The 24,922-nt window shown below is 46.9% G+C and overlaps 1 protein-coding gene and 1 long non-coding RNA gene across 5 annotated transcripts in view; both read right to left on the reverse strand.

Annotated features, from left to right (window-relative positions):
* Positions 1–24,922, reverse strand: part of LOC306932850 — a 520,149-nt gene that overhangs the window by 324,967 nt on the left and 170,260 nt on the right. The gene's annotated exons all lie outside the window — the stretch shown is intronic.
* On the reverse strand, positions 963–24,290 carry LOC306932846 (transgelin-like). Of its 4 annotated transcripts, XR_013791170.1 has the most exons (7): positions 24,014–24,290; positions 10,546–10,589; positions 8,273–8,467; positions 5,081–5,252; positions 4,365–4,467; positions 2,715–2,904; positions 963–2,621 (listed from the first exon to the last, which is right to left on the reverse strand). XR_013791170.1 is itself a non-coding variant. In XM_079514798.1 (6 exons), the coding sequence occupies exons 2-6, from the start codon at positions 10,555–10,557 to the stop codon at positions 2,766–2,768; spliced, it is 621 nt and encodes a 206-aa protein (XP_079370924.1). In that variant the 5' UTR covers positions 10,558–10,589; positions 24,014–24,290; the 3' UTR covers positions 963–2,765. The 4 variants fall into 4 exon arrangements, 3 of the variants coding, with proteins under 3 accessions (XP_079370924.1, XP_079370925.1, XP_079370926.1); XM_079514798.1 differs by having other exon boundaries at positions 963–2,904; XM_079514799.1 differs by lacking the exon at positions 10,546–10,589 and having other exon boundaries at positions 963–2,904.

The following is a 24,922-nucleotide window of genomic DNA, read 5'->3' on the forward strand; positions in this document are numbered from 1 at the left end:
CCACCGCCATGCAAAAGGCCCCCCTTTTGCACCGCCTATGACCGCAAGGTTCGAACCTGGGCTCCCCCAGAGTTGGTGTCGAAATGTGCTTGAGCAAGACTCTGAACCCGATAATTGCTCCCGATGTGCTGGTTGGTGCCTTGCATGGTTTCCGCCGCCATCTGTGTATGAATGTGTGTGTGTGGTCCTGGGTGAATGTAATGCACAATCTATGTAATCGCGCCTTGGATAAAGGCTCTATATAAATGCACCATTTAACATTTTAACAGTGGGCTCCAGGAAATAATTCCCCATTCATTTTTTTCCCCCATAGACGTTTCAAAAAGTACAAAGCCAACAGCCGAGTTGACAAATCAGTTGTTGTTTTTGGGCGTAGCAAATAATAAAAAATTGTGTGTTTTTTCTTCTTTCTAATTATTTGTTCGGGCCAAAAGATTTGCTTATTGTCATGATTGGTCAACTCGGCTGTTGGAATTGTCCGAGGCATAAATGTCTTTAAATAGATACTTTTTGAAACCTCCATGGGGAAAATGAATGGTGAATTATTTCCTGGTGCGGGACTATGCAGGATGTAAGACGAAGCTGTATTGTTCACAGTGTAAGACACCTGGAGCCATGCTTTGTTTTTGGCTTTTCTGCCTTTTATAGATTCAAGGGAAGAATGACAGGAAAGAGTGGGAGAGACACGCAGCAAACGTCGTCATGAACGGGACTCGAACACGCAACGCACTCAGTAAAATGCTGTTAAAATGTCGTATTCTATATTTTAAGTGTTGCAACATTGAAAACTAAACATTCAAACAATGATATTGTGCATGTTCATACCTCAGTTACCTATTATCAGTATTAATAACGATATACAGTATTGTGCAGCCTTAATCATGGTCTATAAAAAAAGAATGACTAAGCCAACACTTACACAGCAGTGAATGTATTCCAGAATGACTGAGCCAACACAGCAGTGAATGTATTTCAAAGTCATTTTATTAAGACAAAATGATAACAAAAAAAAATACTGGAGCTGATACAGCGGGCGTAGCAATCTGCAGGACAGGGTGTCAATAATTATCATAATAGTCAATATATTCAATAACTGACCAGTATTTATCTGGCAGTTATACCGTAGAATGGATGTCTTTCCTCCTCCTGCATGTTTAAGGCCTCGCGTCCACGAAAAAAAGAGTTTTAGCTGTTTGTTTTAGTTGCTATAGTGGAATGCCCGGGAATCGAACCCAGGTGTGTGCAAAGCCAACATCTCACCCGTTAGCCGCTAGGCTGTAGCAGGACCGGAGCGGCTAGGCTAGTGTGTGTGTGTGTCTCGACGGAGCGGGCCGGTAGAGTTGTGTGCTCTCTGCGTGTGAGTGGTGGTGGGTCGAGTCTGGCCTAAAGGTGGAATTTGTGTGAATGCTCTGGACGTTTAAAAATAATAATAATGCTTTTGGTGGACACGGTGCCTTTTAGAAACCCTAAGAATGAGGGCTATATTTTCGTCCATGCTAAACCCCTTATCCCTAAACTACTTTGCGAAAGCGGGGTGAGCTTTTGCGATGTCGGGCAGTGCGAGTATCTCGATGGCCACGTTCCAATACTCAAAAACATCCGTCCTCGCGTCCTCCTCCGCCTATTTGTAGTAGTGGGAACGTATGACGCATGACTTCTCGCGCAGCCGGGTTGGTCCGTTAGGCTCGGTATAGGGAGGGTCGTTTACGGTCGACGAGGAGGTTTCTGGCGATTTCCGACAACTTCTGCAAAAGGACGGAGAGACACGGAGGATATACGTGTGATGTGTTCTCGCTCCGAGGCTGCTGAGGAGAGCCTCGATGCTCTCTAGCGTCGCGCTGGGCTCCGACAAACGGAAGTGGACTTTTGGGGGTCACACTGGAGGTCACCATGATTACGTTTGAGTATTGGGATTTGGCCTGTGACGGGTTCAGACAAAGGTCATAAGGTCAAGCGATTTAGCCTGTGGCGGGTTCAGACAAAGGTCATAAGGTCAAGCGATTTAGCCTGTGGCGGGTTCAGACAAAGGTCATAAAGTGGACAAAGAGTGCGGAGCAGCTTGGCTTTTTAGACGGAAAGGAATGGTTGTTGTTTTTTAGGGACTAGTAATGCAGAGTGTTTTAAGGCCCATTCATACTCCTGTTCTAGGTGAAAAACAACTCACCTTTTAGGTGATAACCATATCACCTAAACCAGGGGTGCCAAGCTCATTTTGGGGCAAGGGCCACATTGGGCGAAAGGTGACTTGATGAGGGCTGCGACCAGTTGCAGCTCACGTGCATTCACTTAACACAGTTATGATTTGCCTTTGTTTTCCAGCCTGTTGTCTCAGTCACTAGATATCAACAACTATCACTTTACACATGTTCATTATTAAGAATAGCTACATAAATTATTGACTTTATTTATTTGTATTACCGTTGTAAACGGTGACGAGTCGAGGCCATCATACTCGCGGTAACGTCTTTAAGCATTGACGTTATAAAACTACACCACGGTGAGTGATGTAATGTTGTAGTTTTATAACTTAAATAAACGACACCACGGTGAGTAGCTTATCGCCTAAATCTGGAGTATGAATGGGCCTTAAGAAGTCAGATCTGGGCCTTAAGAAGTCAGATCTGGGCCTTAAGAAGTCAGATCTGGGCCTTAAGAAGCCAGATCTGGGCCTTAAGAAGTCAGATCTGGGTCTGAAGGGGGCAGGTCTGGGGGACTGAAGGTGGTGTTTTTGGGGGTGAAGTCTGGACTGGAGAGACTCGCCGGCTTCACTTGATCTGCCGGGTGGAGCCGAAGCTCACGCCCTGCTGAGACGCTCCCTTATTGGAGCCCATCTGTAGACCAATCACGTTCTTCCCCGCGTTGATCTGGTCGTCGGAGAATTCCCGCTTGTTCTCCTGGGCTTTCCTGCGACAACGGGAACGAGGATCAGAATTCAGGCATGTTTTTTTGGTTTTTTGTTGAGTGACTTACAGTAAGCAAGAACAATTCATGGAGGGCTAATACATAGAAATAGTCTGTAAAAGGAACGAAGGCAATGGAGCAACTCGGACAGATTAAGACTTTTTATTCAACATGGTGCCAGGAAAAAACGACAACATTTCGATGTAACTATAACATCTTTGTCAGGTCAGGAAATAGTCATCAAGGATCATAGGTATAAGAACTTATATCATCTAACAGTAGAATATCCAAAAGGTATTGTTTATGTGTTAACGGAATTGTCGGTGTATCTGTTCAAAGTTTTAGTCACTTAGTTTTAATTCTGCTTTTGGGTGGACAAAGCCTATAGCCTTGTTTCCAGCCTGATTCGTTGCATTACATCGATTTGTTGTTTTGTCACTTCGCTACTCAGTCTGGAAAGTCTCCTATTACATGTAAATCGGACATGTTAAATGGTGAAAACGACCCGTGGCTTCTGATTGGTCTGTGGTGCGGGTTGGGGGAAAAAAACACCAGTTTGACGTTGTATCAATGTTGTCCAGCAACGTCCCCTTATCATTCACTAAACTCACCCCACACAGCTACTGCTGTTGTCCTGCAACGTCCCCTTATCATTCACTAAACTCACCCCACACAGCTACTGCTGTTGTCCTGCAACGTCCCCTTATCATTCACTAAACTCACCCCACACAGCTACTGCTGTTGTCCTGCAACGTCCCCTTATCATTCACTAAACTCACCCCACACAGCTACTGCTGTTGTCCTGCAACGTCCCCTTATCGTTCACTAAACTCACCCCACACAGCTACTGCTGTTGCCCTGCAACGTCCCCTTATCATTCACTAAACTCACCCCACACAGCTACTGCTGTTGCCCTGCAACGTCCCCTTATCATTCACTAAACTCACCCCACACAGCTACTGCTGTTGCCCTGCAACGTCCCCTTATCATTCACTAAACTCACCCCACACAGCTACTGCTGTTGTCCTGCAACGTCCCCTTATCATTCACTAAACTCACCCCACACAGCTACTGCTGTTGCCCTGCAACGTCCCCTTATCATTCACTAAACTCACCCCACACAGCTACTGCTGTTGCCCTGCAACGTCCCCTTATCATTCACTAAACTCACACAGCTACTGCTGTTGTCCTACAACGTCCCCCTTATCATTCACTAAACTCACACTACTGCTATTTTTTTCAGCATTGAGAAGCATGGACAGAGTGGATGACGTATCAGCAACAACGTGGCTACGGAGGTGCAGGAAATGAGAGTCTGCTGCCTGCTGGCCAGACTGAGTAGCGCAGTGACAAAACAAATCCACAGAACGCAGCGAATCAGGCTGGAACCCAGGCTAGAAAAAGCCAGTCGGCAAAACATTTTCCGTCGTGAGTTTCAGTCGTCACGGAAAGTTTGGACTCACTTGAAGAACCAGCTGGCGTCTCCTTTGTACGTCCCTTCGTCCTTGGTGACCGCCATACTGCCCAGAGCCGAGAGGGTCCTCTGCACGGCCGCTAGGTCCTTCCCTGTACCCCAAAAACACACAATGTGTCATCACCATAGAGTATATAAAAGGATAGAGACTGAACTGGCGCGAAGCTCCGCCCCCCCAGCTATTCATGTCAGTGGAAGTTGCTCAGTGGCGTTTTGAAGCACCCGGAAGACTGCCGGAAGTACCGTCTCAGAACGTCTACTTCCGCATTTGACCACCAAATTCGGAAAATGCGGAAGTGCAACCGAGCGCTCAATGTTAAAGCCCAGCTGCACGGGGTTTCCCGGTCATGAATCCACGGGTCCGCCTGTAGTCCCTCCTCCTACCACTAGGGCCCAGAGCTTCAACGTTGAATAGCCTCACTGGCCCCTTGGTCATCACTCATCAGTAACCTGTACCCCCGAAAACGTTTCTGTTTGGATTCTGTTTGGGCCGTCAATGGGAAATTGCAGCTAGTTGGCCGTGGTGGCCGTGGTGTACAAATGGTCAATGGAGATGTTCAGAAGGTCCTGTACGTTCCCACATATCGGTTTCTATTGATTATCTATTGATTATATGTATTTTTGGAGACGTTGAGAAGGTTTCTATTGATTATCTATTAAGTATTGATTATCAATCTTCATGGAGATGGTCAGAAGGTCCCGTACCTTCCCAGAGGTCCACGGTCTGGAACATGTCGGTCTTGCTGACTCCGTACTTCTCTGAGGCGTTGAGGAACTGGGAGATCTGCTCCATCTGCTTGAAGGCCATGGGGGAGCTGGCGATCTTCTTCACCGGCTTGGTGTCCACAAACAGACTGTTGATGAGCTCACTGAGCACCTGATGGAGGGCGGGGTGGGAGCGATGGATGGATAGAGGGAGGGAGGGATGGGTGGAGGGATGGAGGGAGGGATGGAGGGATGGTGGGAGTGATGGATGGATAGAGGGATGGTGGGAGTGATGGATGGGTGGATGGGTGGAGGGAGGGATGGATGGATGGTGGGAGGGAGGGATGGATAGAGGGAGGGAGGGAGGGAGGGAGGGAAGGGTGGATGGAGGGAGGGAGGGAGGGATGGATGGAGGGAGGGAAGGGTGGAGGGATGGGTGGATGGAGGGAGGGAGGGAGGGAGGGATGGATGGATGGATGGATGGGTGGAGGGAGGGAGGGATGGAGGGAGGGAGGGAGGGAAGGGTGGATGGAGGGAGGGAAGGGTGGAGGGATGGGTGGATGGAGGGAGGGAGGGAGGGAGGGAGGGATGGATGGATGGAGGGAGGGAGGGAGGGAGGGAGGGAGGGATGGGTGGAGGGAGGGAGGGATGGAGGGAGGGAGGGAAGGGTGGATGGATGGATGGATGGATGGATGGAGGGAGGGAGGGAGGGAGGGAGGGAGGGATGGGTGGAGGGATGGATAGAGGGAGGGAGGGAGGGAGGGAAGGGTGGAGGGAGGGATGGATGAATAGAGGGAGGGAGGGATGGGTGGAGGGATGGATAGAGGGAGGGAGGGAGGGATGGGTGGATGGATGTATAGAGGGATGGGTGGATGGATGGAGGGAGGGAGGGAGGGATGGGTGGGTGGAGGGAGGGATGGGCGGATGGAGGGGATGATGGAGGGAGGGATGGATAGAGGGAGGGAGGGAGGGATGGGTGGATGGATGGAGGGAGGGAGGGACAGGATATAGTTTAGCCTGGGAACCAGATGTATCTGCCACAGGAGAGAATGGTCTGACACTCCTCAGTTTGAATTATACACCCCAGAGTTGGAGGGTGACCAATCAGAGCCCACTATTCAAAGTGAGACTTTATTTTTGCTGTGACGTTGGAATCTGTTTGTAACCCCCCGCCCCCTTGGAAATAGATCTTCCACAGCGAAGTTCCAGAGTAATGTCTACGGCTACGCAGTGATACTAGTCTGAAGTTCCAGAGTAATGTCTACACAGTGATGTTAGTCTGACCATGCCAGGCGATAGTCAGGAGGACAGTGGTGTTCGTTGGTAAAGACCTCACTCACACCTAAGACACACGCAAGACACACTTATGTCCTGTGTGTTCTGTGTGTCATGGCCGCCTCAATGCATTTCCAATGGGAGTCACATGGTTTGAATACACAACCTTGTTGCATGGGGGGGAGTGTAGAAGACAGCCATGCAACAAGGTTGTGTCATGAAACCATGTGACTCCCATTGGAAATGCATTGAGGCGGCCATGACACACAGAAGACACAGGACACGCGTGTGTCTTAGATGTGAGTGAGGCCCTACTATGTGCTATCAGCACAAAGACCATTAACACAATGAGTCCCGCCTGCTGGATGAAGCTGGTACGACGCTTGGGTGCCGGGGATTTCTGGCCATTCCACTATGACTCGCGTCCGGTTCAACACCACGGACAGCGCTTGCAAAGACGTGGCTTAAAACAGGAGCCAGTGTGTTTGAGTGAAAACAAAAGGCGCGGGAGGGGCCCTAGCGACCGTGCATAGCAACCAGAGCGGTTCCAGCGATATTAAACGCATTATGACTGATGTGTAATCAGCGCATGGCGCAAAATTGATTAATCATGACGAGTATACCTGTCCCACGTATCAACGGTAATAAAACAGCTAGTGTCCTTTAAAACTCATTGAAGGCCAAGTACTGATTTGACTTATTGTTCATAAAGTGCCTCCAGGCCAAAGACGTTTTTACAACTCTCGTTGTACAAATCTGTGGTGGCCTGTGCTGAACTATTGCTACTGCCATAGTGCCAAAATGCCAAAGCCGCGATATCAATCCATCCGAGTTTTGGATACAAATTGTGATTTTTGATCGCATCGAGCCTGACATATACCGTTTCTGGAGAAAGATAAACATCGTCGGCAGCTGCTAACACAACCCCTGGCTTCTCCCCCTCCCTCTGCAAGTCTGCGAGAGGCGGATATGCATGGGCAGAATTGCACTGTTTTCCCTTAGCCTGGTATCCAGCCTGCTTCGCTACGTTCGGCGGATTTTTTTTTCTCTCTTCGCTTATCAGTCTGGAAAGCCTCCCATTGGGAGGTTTTGCAGAACTACACTAGAACTACATATGTTACGTAGTCAACGTCGTTGCTGATTGGATGTTGTTCCAACGAATGAGAGTAGCGTTAGGCAACCTACGTCATCAGCCAGCGCCACCCTCCATGCACCCTCCATGCAGTAGCTGCGCTTTGCTATGACGTCTCACTGGTGCTTTGTCCCGCCCCGCACCACAGACCAATCAGAAGCCACGTTAGGTTTCGAAGCTTTTGGCATGTCCCGCCTCCCTTGGAGATAGGAGGCTTTCCAGACTGATAAGCGAAGAGAGAAAAAAAAATCCGCCGAACGTAGCGAAGCAGGCTGGATACCAGGCTAGTTTTCCCTGGCACTCTGAACTACCATGAACACTAGATTGCAATCTAAGTGGTAATGTTTTATATTAGCCTGGGCAGCATTCCTTTTCAGGTTTATGATCCGGTCGGGAGCGGATGATATCGCTACGTCATGTTGTAGTATTGTTTTGTAGTCAACAATCATCCGGAACTTCCTTTTCCCTCAAATTGATTTTTCTCAGTAAAAGCAGCAGGCTCCGAGAACTTTTATTGTTTTTCTTCCGGTTTGAGGGAAAAGGAAGTTCCGGTTGATTCTTCCTGCCTGTTGACTACAAAACGATACTACAACATGACTTAACGATATCATCCGCTCCAGACCGGTTCACACAGCAAGTTTGTAACACAGACACAGGTTAGTTTATAGATTAAAGGTTGGTCGCGGTCCTGAGCTACATCTGGCTAGCTCTGGGATGCTAGCGGAATGTACTAAATCACATCTGTCTTGTTAAATGTAAAGGGAATCCATTCCGCCGTAACTCACACAGCCGTCTTTGAGCCAGGCCTGGAATCCCATCTTGCCGGCCTCCTCGGGCTTGCCCACGCCGGAGCCGCACTGCAGGACGATCCACTCCACCAGGATCTGCTCCAGATCCGCGTCATACTTGCTGTCGATCTTGTCCTGAACCTGCCGGCTCATCCCATACGACGGACCCTTGTTAGCCATGCCGACGACGCCCTGCCAGAGGGCATCGTGGGAGATGGAGGCAAACGGGAGAAGGTGGAAAGAGAGAGAGAGAGAGAGAGAGAGAGAGAGAGAGGGTGGGGGAAACCCGGAATGGATGCGTGGAATGGAGAGAAGTAAGGCAGAGAATGCAAGTGTTAAAAAGTGTTATATTAATTATTATTTTAATATTTTGTTACAGTTTGCTCAGTAACATGGCTCCTCCTCTTCCCTCGGCTCTTTAACCAACCAGAAAAAAAATACACGTTCAGGTCAGGATACCAATTTCATCCAATCAGAGGAGAGAACTCACACGGTATACTACGGTGGCCTGTTGTAGCCAAACACACCAACACAGTAGAGAGTAATGGACTCACATCATGCAAATAAAACATGCAAATAAAACACATCAGCACGTGAAGGTACATGAGACGTTGGCTCACAGACACAATAATAATAATAATTCCGGTTTCCGGATCCCAACCCACAGCAGCAGGACATAAACATACTAATGACATGCAGGTCAAAGGCGCGTGTGTACGAATGAAGCATCTTTATTTGTTCACACCTAGAAACTTTAACACACGCAAACAAAAACACACAACATACAACATACATGTCAGCAGCGCTTAGTTTCAGCATAGCTGCCAAGACCTGCACGTGTCTCCCAATGCACGCCAATACATCCTGCCAGGACCTGTGTGTGTGTGTGTGTGTGTGTGTGTGTGTGTGTGTGTGTGTGTGTGTGTGTGTGTGTGTGTGTGTGTGTGTGTGTGTGTGTGTGTGTGTGTGTGTGTGTGTGTGTGTGTGTGTGTGTGTGTGTGTGTGTGTGTGTGTGTGTGTGTGTGTGTGTGTGTGTGTGTGTGTGTGTGTGTGTGTGTCAAGGTTAAGTGGCGTACAATGGGAGCTCTATGACAGCCATACTGCTTTTCAATGCGTTCACATTGACTCATCACTCACTCACATTCTCTCTCTCTCTCTCTAGGTTCGTGGAGTGAATCTGTTTGGTTGTTTTTAATAAAACTCAGGGTGATTCAGTAGTTTTTGTTTTCTAAGTCTGAAGCCCAACGCATCGTCCGTCACACGACCTACAAGCTCACAACGTGTCGCGGACGCGGTGCGCTGTGAGCTTGTAGATCAGCCATTTCTGGTAGCATAGTAATTTAGTTCACCCCCCAAATAATACGTAGGCCTATGTTCTATCAATGACACACCCCATGAAGCCTCGAACACATGGAGACTGTTTAGCTTTTGTTTGTTTTTCTAGCCAATAATGTGATGGCTCCGATGACCCGGTCATCACATTAACCCCTTATGTTATGCTTTAGCTATTGAAAAACAGCAGATCTACAAGCTCATAGCGCGCCACCGAGTGGCGCGCTACGAGCTTGTAGGTCTGCTATTTTTGAAAAGTCGAAGACCGACTGACATAGAAACATAGCTTTTTCAGAAAACTGTCAGGATGTAGAAGACATTTTTAGAATCTGATCTCAGGTCAAAATGGGTTAATAACGTGATGCCCCCGATGACCCGGTCATCACATAACAAACAACAAGCAAACAAAGGAACAAAAACTCCCTGAATTCAAGGCTCCATGGTGTGTGTCATTCCAACCGGGAATTGCAATTCCGTACATTTCTACGTATTTCTGTGCGATTTAATAGGCTGCAGGTCATTCAGTAGGTTTTCTACCTTTTTAGTTTTTTCTCAGACCCAAAAAATAAAGACAATTTTGTAACGTTGATCAAAAATAACAATTCTTCTCTACACTCTCTAATCGTGTAGACTTCTTGTAAATTGAGTCTAATGCAGATTGTTTAACAACAATCTAACTCTCGAGAGCGTAAAATGAAATGGGACCGTTTGGTTTCATTTTACGCTCTCAAGAGATATAGTAATAAGGGTCCATTTGGTTACCAACTCTCCACACCCTGCATCCATGCATGCACGCGCACACACACACACACGCACACACCATGCCAGCATGTTTGCTAGCCATTGTCTCAGTGCGGTTGCGTTCCGGAGTCTGTTTTTGGGCCAACAAACAGCCAGATGAGTGACAGCTCAGATCAAAGTGCTCTCTGCACCGTCACCTTAGTTGCCATGGTGATGTCAGGTGCACTTCCACTTCCTGTTCCTGAAGGAGGGGGGGGTCAAAGTTCAAAGGGTCAAAGGGTTACGTGGCAGAGTTCCAGCGATGAGTCTCTGACGACGACGTTGGCTGGAATATAAATGCGTTAGCCACATATAGACTAGGACTAACGGGGAGGTCTGACCTTAGAGTATATATTAATAGAGACGGCACCGGATTTCTCCTCCCATCCACTTGCAATAAGTTGCTCTAAAGCGCATGAGACGATTTCACTCCTCCTTCCGGGTAGGAACAGAGTGCATTCTGGGATTGATTGGGCCCAAACACATGAACGCGCTGGCCGTTGACTATCATTGCACACGTTCAGCGTTCACGTGTCATCATCAACGTGCGCAATGATAGTCAACGGACCAGCGCGTTCATGAGTTTGGCCCAGCGCTGCAATATCAAATTCGGCCACTATGTCCATTTCGCCTCAGGGTTTCCTCTGGGTGCCGTCTCTATTCATATATACTCTAAGGGTCTGACTTATCGGACTGAGACCACATTCTACAAACGTCTTCTAAACCAGAGGTTCCCAACCAGTGGTACTATAGTACCACGGTGGTACTTAAGAAAGCCCCCCCTCTGGTGGTACGCAGAGGAGTCGCACAAAAAAAGGAGAAAAAAAGACAAAAGTGGAATTAAATATATTTATATTACTAAAGTTCTTCTGACCAAAGCAATTGGTTGAAATAGTGCCATCCAGCCGTGCTGAAATGAGCATGACAGCACACATAGCTGAAGATTTGAGAACGGGTTAATCACATTAGAAATACCCTCCCCCCCATAACGGAGTACGTCCACCCGTTCTTTCACATATCCGAGGTTGTGCCGCAACAGTGAGATTGCCATTTTTAACATGTATAGAGTACAGGCAAAAAAAAAAAAAAATGTTTCCATGTCAAGTATCTTCATCAGGTCATTGTGACCTTGTTGCCATAGCAGCGGTGTGTGTGTGTGTGTGTGTGTGTGTGTGTGTGTGTGTGTGTGTGTGTGTGTGTGTGTGTGTGTGTGCGTGTGCGTGTGTGCGTGCGCGCGTGCGCGCCCACGTGTAATAAAAGTTGTGTGTAGTCAATTTTCTTTTTCCATTGGCCTCACAAACAGCCACAGTTACAACCCTTCACACTGACATCATACATTGCTGTATACCCACTGACCTGTCTGCCTGCCTGCCTGTCTGCCTGCATGTCTGTCTGCCTGCCTGCCTGTGTGTGTAGTGTATGCGTGCATGTCTCTGTGCACCCATCGACCTCTCTATCCTGTCTGTGAGGAGGAGAAGAACTGAGGATAAACTAACACTTAAGACGGCCATGTCACAGAGTACGTATACAGACAGACAGACAGACAGACAGACAGACAGACCAAACGAACGAACGAACGAACGAACACATATTTCACAAGGAGTCCGAACCCCAACGAGAACTTTTCCTTTTTTGCCCGACCCACAGAGAAAGTTGAGGGAGGCTGAACGTGTTCGGTATCCTCTCTCTGCTACAGTTTCTATAACTCTAGACACCCAGAGATGTGTCCTCCTACGCACCACGGGGAATGTGTTTATACTGTACGTGACTGATGACTTGTGTTGCAACAGGCCGTGTTCATGCTAACAATTAAACGATGAATCTATTCTGAAAATATCCGTTATAGTTGCAGCCCTGGTACAGTATATGCACAGTCACTATACAGAGGCATTTCAGAGGTGTTTGGACTAGGGCATTCACTTCTAGTCATTTTTACTAGTTGCCTAGTTGCCTAGTTTACTAGTCGACTAGGCGACTAGTTGTTTAACCAACTATGATGTAAAAAAAAAAAAAAAAAACTATAACTATAATCTTTTTTTTCTTATCAACTAGTCAACTAGTACCAGCAAGGTCGACTAGTGGATTTACTAGTCGACTATAGTAAACTAGTCTACTAGTTGCTTAATGCTTTGGACCTCCTGGAGCACTGGTTTTCAACGAGACTCCATCTTGGCCCGTATAGCACTTGCACGGGTGCATGTTGTTTGGTCCGACGCGGTAGTCCAACACCCTACCCAAACCCTAACCCAGGGGTTCACAAACCTTTTTCACGTCAAGGACCCCCACATTGACAGCAATTGGCCCCCCGGACCCCCATTTGACAGTTTTGAACCCATTTTGGGCGGGAACCCCTTTTGGTGTTAGCATTATGTTATGCTTTAGCTATTGAAAAATAGCAGATCTACAAGCTCATAGCCTGTATTTTGAAAAATCGAAGAACGACTGACATAGAAACATAGCTTTTTCAGAAAACTGTCAGGATGTAGAAGACATTTTTAGAATCGGCCTCAGGTCTTAATGGGTTAAGTTACTTGTTTCATTAATATTTGATATTACTGAATCGCCCCCTTCCTTCCTATACAAACCCATTGTAACTTCAAACTCCATTTTATTAACCATGATAGATTCATCGAAAACACCCGTCCTCTTTTCTGGTGACTGATAGTGTCATTCTAGTGTTTTTTCAGTTACTCTTTTCACAAGCGACATTCTGCATAATGAGTACTATCTACTTTTGGTAAACTTTGATATACCAATACTCTTGTACTTTTACTCAAGTAGATTTTGAATTCAGGACCTCAACTTTTAACAGAGTAGTTCTGTGTTGCGGTCAGCCTCTGCATGCCAAAATGGTCTGAGAGCTCTATGCTAACAGGACCCCAGAGGGGTCTATCGTTCCATTCCTGTTCCAGCCTCTGGCATTTTAACGTGTGCCCTGGGATGAGTTGTTATGTTTGGGATTAGTCCCAGAGCGCATAACTCAAAGAAAAACTTTTAAACAAGCTCCCGGTTGGAGCCTGCCCCGTCCGTCTGTCCGTCTTGTCTGGGTTTGTGTTTTCCAGTTACTCTCCAGTGTAATATTTGTACTTTATTGTATATATTAAAAAGAAAAAAGGAATTGAAAAATACATACATGGCCCCTTCACACTTTTGGAGGACCACATTAGTCACCATAAGCAGAGACGTGTGTTTTCAACCAGTCTAACATTCATTAGAAGGACAATATCAGTCACCAGAAGCAGAGACGTGTGTTTTCAACCAGTCTAACATTCATTAGAAGGACAATATCAGTCACCAGAAGCAGAGACGTGTGTTTTCAACCAGTCTAACATTCATTAGAAGGACAATATCAGTCACCATAAGCATAGACGTGTGTTTTCAACCAGTCTAACGTTCATTAGAAGGACAATATCAGCCACCAGAAGCAGAGACATGTGTTTTCAACCAGTCTAACGTTCATTAGAAGGACAATATCAGCCACCAGAAGCAGAGACGTGTGTTTCCAACCAGTCTAACATTCATTAGAAGGACAATATCAGTCACCAGAAGCAGAGACGTGTGTTTTCAACCAGTCTAACGTTCATTAGAAGGACAATATCAGTCACCAGAAGCAGAGACGTGTGTTTTCAACCAGTCTAACATTCATTAGAAGGACAATATCAGTCACCAGAAGCAGAGACGTGTGTTTTCAACCAGTCTAACATTCATTAGAAGGACAATATCAGTCACCAGAAGCAGAGACGTGTGTTTTCAACCAGTCTAACATTCATTAGAAGGACAATATCAGTCACCAGAAGCAGAGACGTGTGTTTTCAACCAGTCTAACATTCATTAGAAGGACAATATCAGTTACCAGAAGCATAGACGTGTGTTTTCAACCAGTCTAACATTCATTAGAAGGACAATATCAGTTACCAGAAGCATAGACGTGTGTTTTCAACCAGTCTAACATTCATTAGAAGGACAATATCAGTTACCAGAAGCATAGACGTGTGTTTTCAAGGAGTCTAACATTCATTAGAAGGACAATATCAGTCACCAGAAGCAGAGACGTGTGTTTTCAACCAGTCTAACGTTCATTAGAAGGACAATATCAGTCACCAGAAGCAGAGATGTGTGTTTTCAACCAGTCTAACATTCATTAGAAGGACAATATCAGTCACCAGAAGCAGAGACGTGTGTTTTCAACCAGTCTAACATTCATTAGAAGGACAATATCAGTCACCAGAAGCAGAGACGTACGTGTGTTTTCAACCAGTCTAACGTTCATTACAAGGACAATATCAGTCACCAGAAGCAGAGACGTGTGTTTTCAACCAGTCTAACATTCGATTAACAATTGAATTGTGTTTTTGGCGTTGAGCAATGGGAACATACAGTATAATAAAAATGATATTTCCGTTTGGCTTTTACCTTTGGCTTTTAGGTTTCATAAACAAAAGGTGCACAGGGGCAGTTATAGACACATATTAGATAATGTAATAACTTTATAGACAGACCGGCAGTATCAGTTCTCTCTCATCGTTTCCAGTCCAGCCCACACTCTGTTTGTGTCGCTCTGTGTGTCTGTGTCGCCAAGGCAACGCCGGTCCGAAAACCACAACAGGAAGCGTGTGTGCGTGTGTGCGTGTGTGCGTGTGTGCGTGTGTGCGTGTGTGCGTGTGTGCGTGTGTGTGTGTGTGTGTGTGTGTGTGTGTGTGTGTGTGTGTGTGTGTGTGTGTGTGTGTGTGTGTGTGTGTGTGTGTGTGTGTGTTTTGGTGACATGACGTGGTCCGTTACTAAGCGCTGCATGGTGGGTTGGTGCGTGGAGGGGTTTCCTGCCAGCAGACTGAAGCCGCTCCACATAATGATGGTGTTATTTGGCACAACATGGCGATATGCCTAAACCTACTAAGACCAAAGAAACTATTTTTAAATTCCTTGGCACCACTATTTGCCACTCCCTGAAATGGGTCGTTAACACTAGTAAAATCCTAAGCAAAGCGCGCCATGCAGAGGCTTCACTTTCTGCCTCTGTTGAAGAGGTTTGGTGTGACTGGGGAGGCCTTGGTTCACTTCTACAGTTTGGTGTGACTGGGGAGGCGTTGGTTCACTTCTACAGTTTGGTGTGACTATGGGGAGGCCTTGGTTCACTTCACTTCTACAGTTTGGTGTGATTGGGGGGAGGCCTTGGTTCACGTCTACAGTTTGGTGCGACTATGGGGAGGCCTTGATTCACTTCACTTCTACAGTTTGGTGTGACTGGGGGGAGGCCTTGGTTGACTTCTACAGTTTGGTGTGACTATGGGGAGGTGTTGGTTCACTTCTACAGTTTGGTGCGACTGGGGGGAGGCCTTGGTTCACGTCTACAGTTTGGTGCGACTATGGGGAGGCCTTGGTTCACTTCACTTCTACAGTTTGGTGTGACTGGGGGGAGGCCTTGGTTCACTTCTACAGTTTGGTGTGACTATGGGGAGGCCTTGGTTCACTTCACTTCTACAGTTTGGTGTGACTATGGGGAGGCCTTGGTTCACTTCTACAGTTTGGTGTGACTGGGGAGGCCTTGGTTCACTTCTACAGTTTGGTGTGACTATGGGGAGGCCTTGGTTCACTTCTACAGTTTGGTGTGACTATGGGGAGGCCTTGGTTGACTTCTACAGTTTGGTGTGACTATGGGGAGGCCTTGGTTGACTTCTACAGTTTGGTGCGACTGGGGAGGACTTGGTTCACTTCTACAGTTTGGTGTGACTGGGGAGGCCTTGGTTCACTTCTACAGTTTGGTGTGACTGGGGAGGCCTTGGTTCACTTCTACAGTTTGGTGTGACTAGGGAGGCCTTGGTTCACTTCTACAGTTTGGTGTGACTGGGGAGGTCTTGGTTCACTTCTACAGTTTGGTGTGACTGGGGAGGCCTTGGTTCACTTCTACAGTTTGGTGTGACTGGGGAGGCCTTGGTTCACTTCTACAGTTTGGTGTGACTATGGGGAGGCCTTGGTTCACTTCTACAGTTTGGTGTGACTATGGGGAGGCCTTGGTTCACTTCTACAGTTTGGTGTGACTGGGGAGGCCTTGGTTCACTTCTACAGTTTGGTGCGACTGGGGAGGCCTTGGTTCACTTCTACAGTTTGGTGTGACTGGGGAGGCCTTGGTTCACTTCTACAGTTTGGTGTGACTGGGGAGGCCTTGGTTCACTTCTACTGTTTGGTGTGACTATGGGGAGGCCTTGGTTCACTTCTACAGTTTGGTGTGACTGGGGAGGCCTTGGTTCACTTCTACAGTTTGGTGTGACTATGGGGAGGCCTTGGTTCACTTCTACAGTTTGGTGCGACTGGGGAGGCCTTGGTTCACTTCTACAGTTTGGTATGACTGGGGAGGCCTTGGTTCACTAACACTTCTACAGTTTGGTGCGACTGGGGAGGCCTTGGTTCACTTCTACAGTTTGGTATGACTGGGGAGGCCTTGGTTCACTAACACTTCTACAGTTTGGTGCGACTGGGGAGGCCTTGGTTCACTTCTACAGTTTTCTCAGTCACAGTGTGGTACGGAAACACCACCGTCTTAGAGAGGAAACAGCTGGAAAGGGTGTTAGTAGGCCTACTACTGCGTCAAAAACCATCGTCCACGAGTCCCACGACCTTCCAACTGTCTCCTCCATCCGCACCACACGCACCAAGCGTAGGATGCAGAAGGTGATTGCCGACCCCTCCCACCCTGCCAGCTCTCTTTTCGCACCCCTGCCCTCATGAGGTAAGAGACTTCGGTCTCTAAAGTGAAATACCTCCCATGACCAGGATGCAGTTACACCGTCTGCATCATGCAGTCACACCGTCTGCATCATGCAGACGGTGTGACTGCATGATGCAGACGGTCTGCATCATGCAGACCGTCACACCGTCTGCATCATGCAGACGGTATAACTGCATGATGCAGACGGTATAACTGCATGATGCAGACGGTCTGCATCATGCAGTTATACCGTCTGCATCATGCAGTTATACCGTCTGCATCATGCAGTTATACCGTCTGCATCATGCAGACCGTCTGCATGATGCACCCTTAATCGCTTTACAAATCTTTTTAGCGTGACTCTCTTGTGATTCAAACGGAGAATCTAAAATTATCCCTAAATGCTTTTCAACCTCCGCTTTTCAACCGCCGCTTCAATTAACTCACTCACTCACATTAGCAACTCTCCCGTGTCACTGTTGTTGCCATGTCTGCTTATTATAAAGCAACTTTTTTTCCTATTTATTTTTTTCTGTAAAGTTGCAAATATGGTAGTTGTATGGGTTTGTGGACGTTTTGGGCTTGTTTCTAAAAGTGAAGTTTATTTGGGCTTCCTCTCTTATGGTGTTTGTGTCAAGGACCACCAAATTACCATGTATTTGGCCATGGACCACCATCTGGAGCAGGGACCCCCAGAACAGATTTGTGTTGTTTAAAAAAAGAAATCAACATTTTCCCAAAAAATCCCAAGATGTTTTTCTTATCTTGGCTATTATCGGTTCAGATTGTTCAGATTGCCGGCATGGCATGCATATAGGTTTGAAGTTGTCATGTGGCCTATATATGTAACTCTTTTTGATACAGACACAGTCATGGCGGCAAGACTAACTGTTCAGGAGAGGAGAAAAACTGATTATCTTTTTTATCAGAAATGTGTGGCAGACTCTTGACACATACTAGCATGTCTGAAATAAATGTCAGAGCTGAAATCGACATGTAAATATGAAATAAATGCTTAAACATGTAGCTAGGTGTAATGTTAGAGTCCACAGAAGTGAACATTTCAAGCCTGTTTTCTCAACTCGCTGTTTTCTGCAAGACATTAAGCCATATCTCCAAAACTGGTGGGTCAAACTGCACCAATATGTCAATTTGAAGCTATGATTCCCTGCTTTCACATGACATGAAACAACATAAAAATAAAAATCAATGACTTAGCCTCGGTCAGAAACGGTCACATATTGTTTCGGCCTGTGTTTCATAGACCTGCAGGTTGCTGTATTATTTCTCTCGAAAGATCTTGTTTCACTGCCTGGGGGGGGGGGGGCATTACGTGGAAAGAAAATAGCCTTAGCCATTGAGTTCTCACAGATGTGTAGGCCTACACACTTATTGTACACTATTATTATACAATTAACCTGTAATCTTGCCGTGTCACCCCCTCACCCCCAAAACCCACATATTTGTGCAACATTTTCTTTCCTATGTTTTCGTCCCCCCCCCCCCCCCCCCCCCCCTGCTATGAAGCATCTAGGCAAACATCGCCTAATGGTCTGGACATCTGGCTGCCCCAGATGTTATCTGCTGCACACATGTGGCTAGTGGCTATACGGAGCTGCCTAACGGTCAACTGGGACTACTGCTACATGTGGTTACTGTCTGGACAACACTGCTGCTACATGTGGCTACTGTCTGGACCAGGGGTCGGCAACATTTTTGACATGAAGTGCCATGTTTTCATTTTCTTGATACTCAGTGTGCCGTATCAACATAAAGTTTAATTTTGTCACCACATAAAAATGTAATATTTCCATCTGATTTTGATTGTCCATAGGCTGTACATAACCTTTTTATGTGGCCTATTTTCTTTCACACAGACTCAGAGCCCAGATTTTGAGTGAATGTAGAATTATGTGCAGGGTGTAATTTAGATGTGAGGGGACTTCATTTCACAGACTAAACTTTTTTGAATACTTCTTAACATTAAAATAAAAGATCTCTCTCACACACTTATGCCAGTGTGCCAGTGACCACCCTCCCCTGTACCAATGTTGGCAGGTTGTCTACCCCTGGTCTGGACTACACTGCTGCTATGTGGCTACTGTCTGGACTACACTGCTGCTACATGTGGCTACTGTCTGGACTACACTGCTGCTACATGTGGCTACTGTCTGGACTACACTGCTGCTACATGTGGCTACTGTCTGGACTACACTGCTGCTACATGTGGCTACTGTCTGGACTACACTGCTGCTACATGTGGCTACTGTCTGGACTACACTGCTGCTACATGTGGCTACTGTCTGGACTACACTGCTGCTACAGTACATGTGGCTACTGTCTGGACTACACTGCTGCTTACTGTCTGGACTACACTGCTGCTTACTGTCTGGACTACACTGCTGCTACATGTGGCTACTGTCTGGACTACACTGCTGCTTACTGTCTGGACTACACTGCTGCTACATGTGGCTACTGTCTGGACTACACTGCTGCTACATGTGGCTACTGTCTAGACTACACTGCTGCTTACTGTCTGGACTATACTGCTGCTACATGTGGCTACTGTCTGGACTACACTGCTGCTTACTGTCTGGACTACACTGCTGCTTACTGTCTGGACTACACTGCTGCTTACTGTCTGGACTACACTGCTGCTACATGTGGCTACTGTCTGGACTACACTGCTGCTTACTGTCTGGACTATACTGCTGCTACATGTGGCTACTGTCTGGACTACACTGTGGCTACTGTCTGAACTACACTGCTGCTTACTGTCTGGACTACACTGCTGCTACATGTGGCTACTGTCTGGTCTACACTGCTACTGCTGTGACCTGCTGCTGCCTGCCGGGGAGAGGTATCTGACAGTACTGCGAAAAGTACTCATGTGTTTGACTTAAAGTTATAGGGTAAGTAATTTTCTTTGGTTAAAATTAGTGTTTAAAGGACCACTTCACCACTTTTCAACCTGCTTTCATATGATTGGTCCTCACTAATGTTCATGATAAAATACTACCATTTTTTTCTACTCGGTCTGTGTCTCATAGGAGGGCTGTGGGCAGTTCAGACCAGTCCACCAGTGACATCATCGATGGTGAATTCAAGCTAATAGAAACTGCAGGCTTACTATTTGTGAAAAGTTGCAATGCGAAAATGGAAGCCTCACGATAATACAAATCTAAATATGTTTAAAAAAAATCTTGTTTAAAAATAAATCTGCCTAACGATGATGTCACTGGTGGACGGGTTTCTGAACTGCCCACAGCCCTAGAAAAACATTGTGGTATTTTATCATGAACATTAGTGAGGACCAATTATGAAGATAAGTTCAAAAGTGGTGAAGTGGTCCTTTAAAAGCTCTATATGCTTATAGTAATCATTGCTATAGAGTGTGTGTTCAGTAACAGTGTTAAATAGCTCTATATTGTGACAGTAATCATTGCTATAGAGTGTGTGTTCAGTAACGGTGTTAAATAGCTCTATATTGTGACAGTAATCATTGCTATAGAGTGTGTGTTCACTGTTCAGTAGTGTTAAATAGCTCTATATTGTGACAGTAATCATTGCTATAGAGTTACAGTACATGTGGCTACTGTCTGGACTACACTGCTGCTACAGTACATGTGGCTACTGTCTGGACTACACTGCTGCTTACTGTCTGGACTACACTGCTGCTACATGTGGCTACTGTCTGGACTACACTGCTGCTTACTGTCTGGACTACACTGCTGCTACATGTGGCTACTGTCTGGACTACACTGCTGCTTACTGTCTGGACTATACTTCTGCTACATGTGGCTACTGTCTGGACTACACTGCTGCTTACTATCTGGACTACACTGCTGCTTACTGTCTGGACTACACTGCTGCTTACTGTCTGGACTATACTGCTGCTACATGTGGCTACTGTCTGGACTACACTGCTGCTTACTATCTGGACTACACTGCTGCTTACTGTCTGGACTACACTGCTGCTACATGTGGCTACTGTCTGGACTACACTGTGGCTACTGTCTGAACTACACTGCTGCTTACTGTCTGGACTACACTGCTGCTACATGTGGCTACTGTCTGGACTACACTGCTACTGCTGTGACCTGCTGCTGCCTGCCGGGGAGAGGTATCTGACAGTGCTGCGAAAAGTACTCATGTGTTTGACTTAAAGTTATAGGGTAAGTCATTTTCTTTGGTTAAAATTAGTGTTTAAAGGACCACTTCACCACTTTTCAACCTGCTTTCATATGATTGGTCCTCACTAATGTTCATGATAAAATACTACAATTTTTTTCTACTCGGTCTGTGTCTCATAGGAGGGCTGTGGGCAGTTCAGAAACCCGTCCACCAGTGACATCATCGATGGTGAATTTTATCATGAACATTAGTGAGGACCAATTATGAAGATAAGTTCAAAAGTGGTGAAGTGGTCCTTTAAAAGCTCTATATGCTTATAGTAATCATTGCTATAGAGTGTGTGTTCAGTAACAGTGTTAAATAGCTCTATATTGTGACAGTAATCATTGCTATAGAGTGTGTGTTCAGTAACGGTGTTAAATAGCTCTATATTGTGACAGTAATCATTGCTATAGAGTGTGTGTTCAGTAGTGTTAAATAGCTCTATATTGTGACAGTAATCATTGCTATAGAGTATTTGTTCAGTAATAGGACAGTAGGACATGCAGGAGGAGGATCTAGACGAGGCCATTCATTAATTCATTCATTCATTCTAGCTATACGTATATGTTGATAGTCAGGTAAATTGGATTCAGCAGGAATGAGAGAGATGTGTGTGTGTGTGTGTGTGTGTGCGTGTGTGTGTGCGTGCGTGCGTGCGTGTCTGTGTTGTCACTAGGAATGACAGCTCTGCTAATGTCCATGTACGGTAGCGGTGGCTAACACAAACAAGCGCTCCTCAGTGTCAACTCAGTGGATCGTTATTCGTTGGGTAACACCGTAACACAAACACACACACACACCTCGGTGTTAACGCTGGACAACATGCCACCTCTGTCATGGAATCCTCGGGTGAAAAAAGTCACTCCAGTGTGAAGTGAGAGGCGCTCTTATCATCGTACCTCAACTAGCCTCAGTGTGGGATTAACCTAGCCTCAGTGTGGGATTAACCTAGCCTCAGTGTGGGATTAACCTAGCCTCAGTGTGGGATTAACCTAGCCTCAGTGCCTGTGGGATCCATAGATCACACAGACTCGTCTCAGGGAGAAATGCCACTCATAATTTGACAAGTGTGATATACTTTCACAACAATCACACCATAGTACATCTCCCTTAGAGATGAGAAGGGTGAGAAGTTCAGTCACACGAGAGAGACTCAGAGTATAGAACCGCTGCTCCTTCGCCTGGAAAGTAGCCAATTTAGGTGGTTCGGGCATCTGGTTAGGATGCCTCTCGGGCGTCTCCCTAGGGAGGTCCTCAACGCACGTCCCACTGGGAGGAGACCCCGGGACAGACCAAGGCGGAGTTGGAGGAAACGCATCGACTCACTGGCCTTGGAACGTCTCGGGATCCCCCAGGAGGAAGTCACTAATGTTGCTCTGGAGAGGGAAGTCTGGAGCACTCTGGTGGAGCTGTTGCCCCCGCGACCCAACTACGGATAAGCGGTTGAAGATGGATGGATGGATGGATGGATGGATGCAGTATCATGCAGACTATACCGTTAACAAATTAAGAGTATTTCATCAACACCGCCATCACAGTTAAAAAGTGTCAACACGCATCCACCCATACACCCCCCCAAGAAATACACAAACGCCCATAGCCAAATATACAATAGTTTGGTCACAATGCATTGTCACAAATGTAATTTAGTCCCACATATAGGAATATCCCCAAATGTGTTGTATTTCTGTCCACCACCAGATGGAGTATAGGGTGTTGGACATCAGGACATTGTTTAGGACACCCAGGGTGGACAGACATTAGGACATTGTATAGGACACCCATGTAGGGTGGACAGACATTAGGACATTGTTTAGGGACACCCAGGGTGGATAGACATTAGGACATTGTTTAGGGACACCCAGGTTGGACAGACATTAGGACATTGTTTAGGGAAACAAAGATTGGACAGACATTAGGACATTGTTTAAGGAAACACAGGTTGACCAGACATTAGGACATTGTTTAGGGAAACAAAGGTTGGACAGACATTAGGACATTGTTTAGGACACCAGGTTGGACAGATATTAGGACATTGTTTAGGGGAACAAAGGTTGGACAGACATTAGGACATTGTTTAGGGAAACACAGGTTGACCAGACATTAGGACATTGTTTAGGGACACCCATGGCAGGGTGGACAGACAGCAGTGAGATGAGAACACCTCGGTATGTGTGTGTGTGTGTGTGTGTGTGACAGTAGACTACACATGAACTTGAACATGAACTTTACTTTGCTAAAATTGCTTCTCTTCACTTCGGTTTCCACTCCGACATCTGTTATGTATGGCTAATTTAGTTCTAAGACAAGGCTATTGTTTCTGAGACAATATGGACCAGGGTTGAGTCGGTTGACTGGCTGACTGACTGACTGACTGACTGACTGACTGGCTGGCTGGCTGGCTGACTGACTGACTGACTGACTGACTGGCTGGCTGGCTGGCTGGCTGGCTGGCTGGCTGGCTGACTGACTGACTGGCTGGCTGGCTGGCTGGCTGGCTGGCTGGCTGGCTGGCTGACTGACTGACTGACTGGCTGGCTGGCTGGCTGGCTGGCTGGCTGACTGACTGGCTGGCTGGCTGGCTGACTGACTGGCTGCCTGGCTGGCTGGCTGGCTGGCTGACTGACTGACTGACTGACTGACTGACTGACTGACTGACTGACTGACTGACTGACTGACTGACTGACTGACTGCCATTGGAGTTTGGTTCTCTAGTAGTTTTATAACAATAATATTTCTTTACTCACTGTGAGATAGAGAGGAGCGGTGGAGTCAGTGGTGTGTCAAGGCCTCCTGGGTCCTGTCCTGGGTTTGAAGGTGTGTGGGTGGGTGTGTGTGAGCGAGATGAGAGAGAGAGGGCTGTGTGTATTTGATCGTCCTGTCCTGTCAGAAGGTGTGTGTGTGAGTGAGAGAGAGAGAGGGCTGTGTGTGCATTTGATCGTCCTGTCCTATGTCAGAAGGTGTGTGCATGTGTGTGAGTGAGAGAGAGAGAGAGGGTTGTGTGTGTTTTTGATCGAGCCAGGCAGGGCCCGCCTTCCTACCATACCGGCTTTATACAACCAGATTATACAGAAAGATGACTTCACTGGTAGAGAGACAGAGAGAGAGAGAGAGGGAAGGAAGGAAAAAGGAAACCACATCCATAAAAGGGCACAGCCTTTCTGCTTCTCAATCTCTCTCTCTCTCTCTCTCTCTCTCTCTCTCTCTCTCTCTCTCTCTCTCTCTCTCTCTCTCTCTCTTGCCCGCCCGCCCGTGTGTCTTGGCCTGGTGAAAAAGCCCAGCCTTATTTGGGTAGAGTTGTTCCCGGGAGTGAGCAGGCAGGCAGAGACAGACAGACAGACAGACAGACACAGACAGACAGACAGCCAGCATTGGTTCGGTCAGAGAAAATTCTCCAAATTCTTTTCACCATGAATACCTCTCCTCTCCTCTCCTCTCCTCTCCTCTCCTCTCCTCTCCTCTCCTCTCCTCTCCTCTCCTCTCCTCTCCTCTCCTCTCCTCTCCTCTCCCCTCCCCTCCCCTCCCCTCTCCTCTCCTCTCCTCTCCCCTCCCCTCCCCTCTCCTCTCCTCTCCTCTCCTCTCCTCTCCTCTCCTCTCCTCTCCCCTCCCCTCCCCTCTCCTCTCCTCTCCTCTCCCCTCCCCTCCCCTCCCCTCCC

The sequence above is a fragment of the Electrona antarctica genome (assembly GCF_951216825.1).
Source record: "Electrona antarctica genome assembly, chromosome: 11".
NCBI classification, from domain to species: domain Eukaryota; kingdom Metazoa; phylum Chordata; class Actinopteri; order Myctophiformes; family Myctophidae; genus Electrona; species Electrona antarctica.

Coding starts and splice junctions, on each gene's coding strand:
- LOC306932846 (XM_079514798.1), bottom strand. Junction 5,253..8,272: donor CCTGGCTCAAAGACGGCTGT/GTGAGTTACGGC, acceptor GCCCTCCATCAG/GTGCTCAGTGAGCTCATCAA. Junction 2,905..4,364: donor GACGCCAGCTGGTTCTTCAA/GTGAGTCCAAAC, acceptor CCGTTGTCGCAG/GAAAGCCCAGGAGAACAAGC.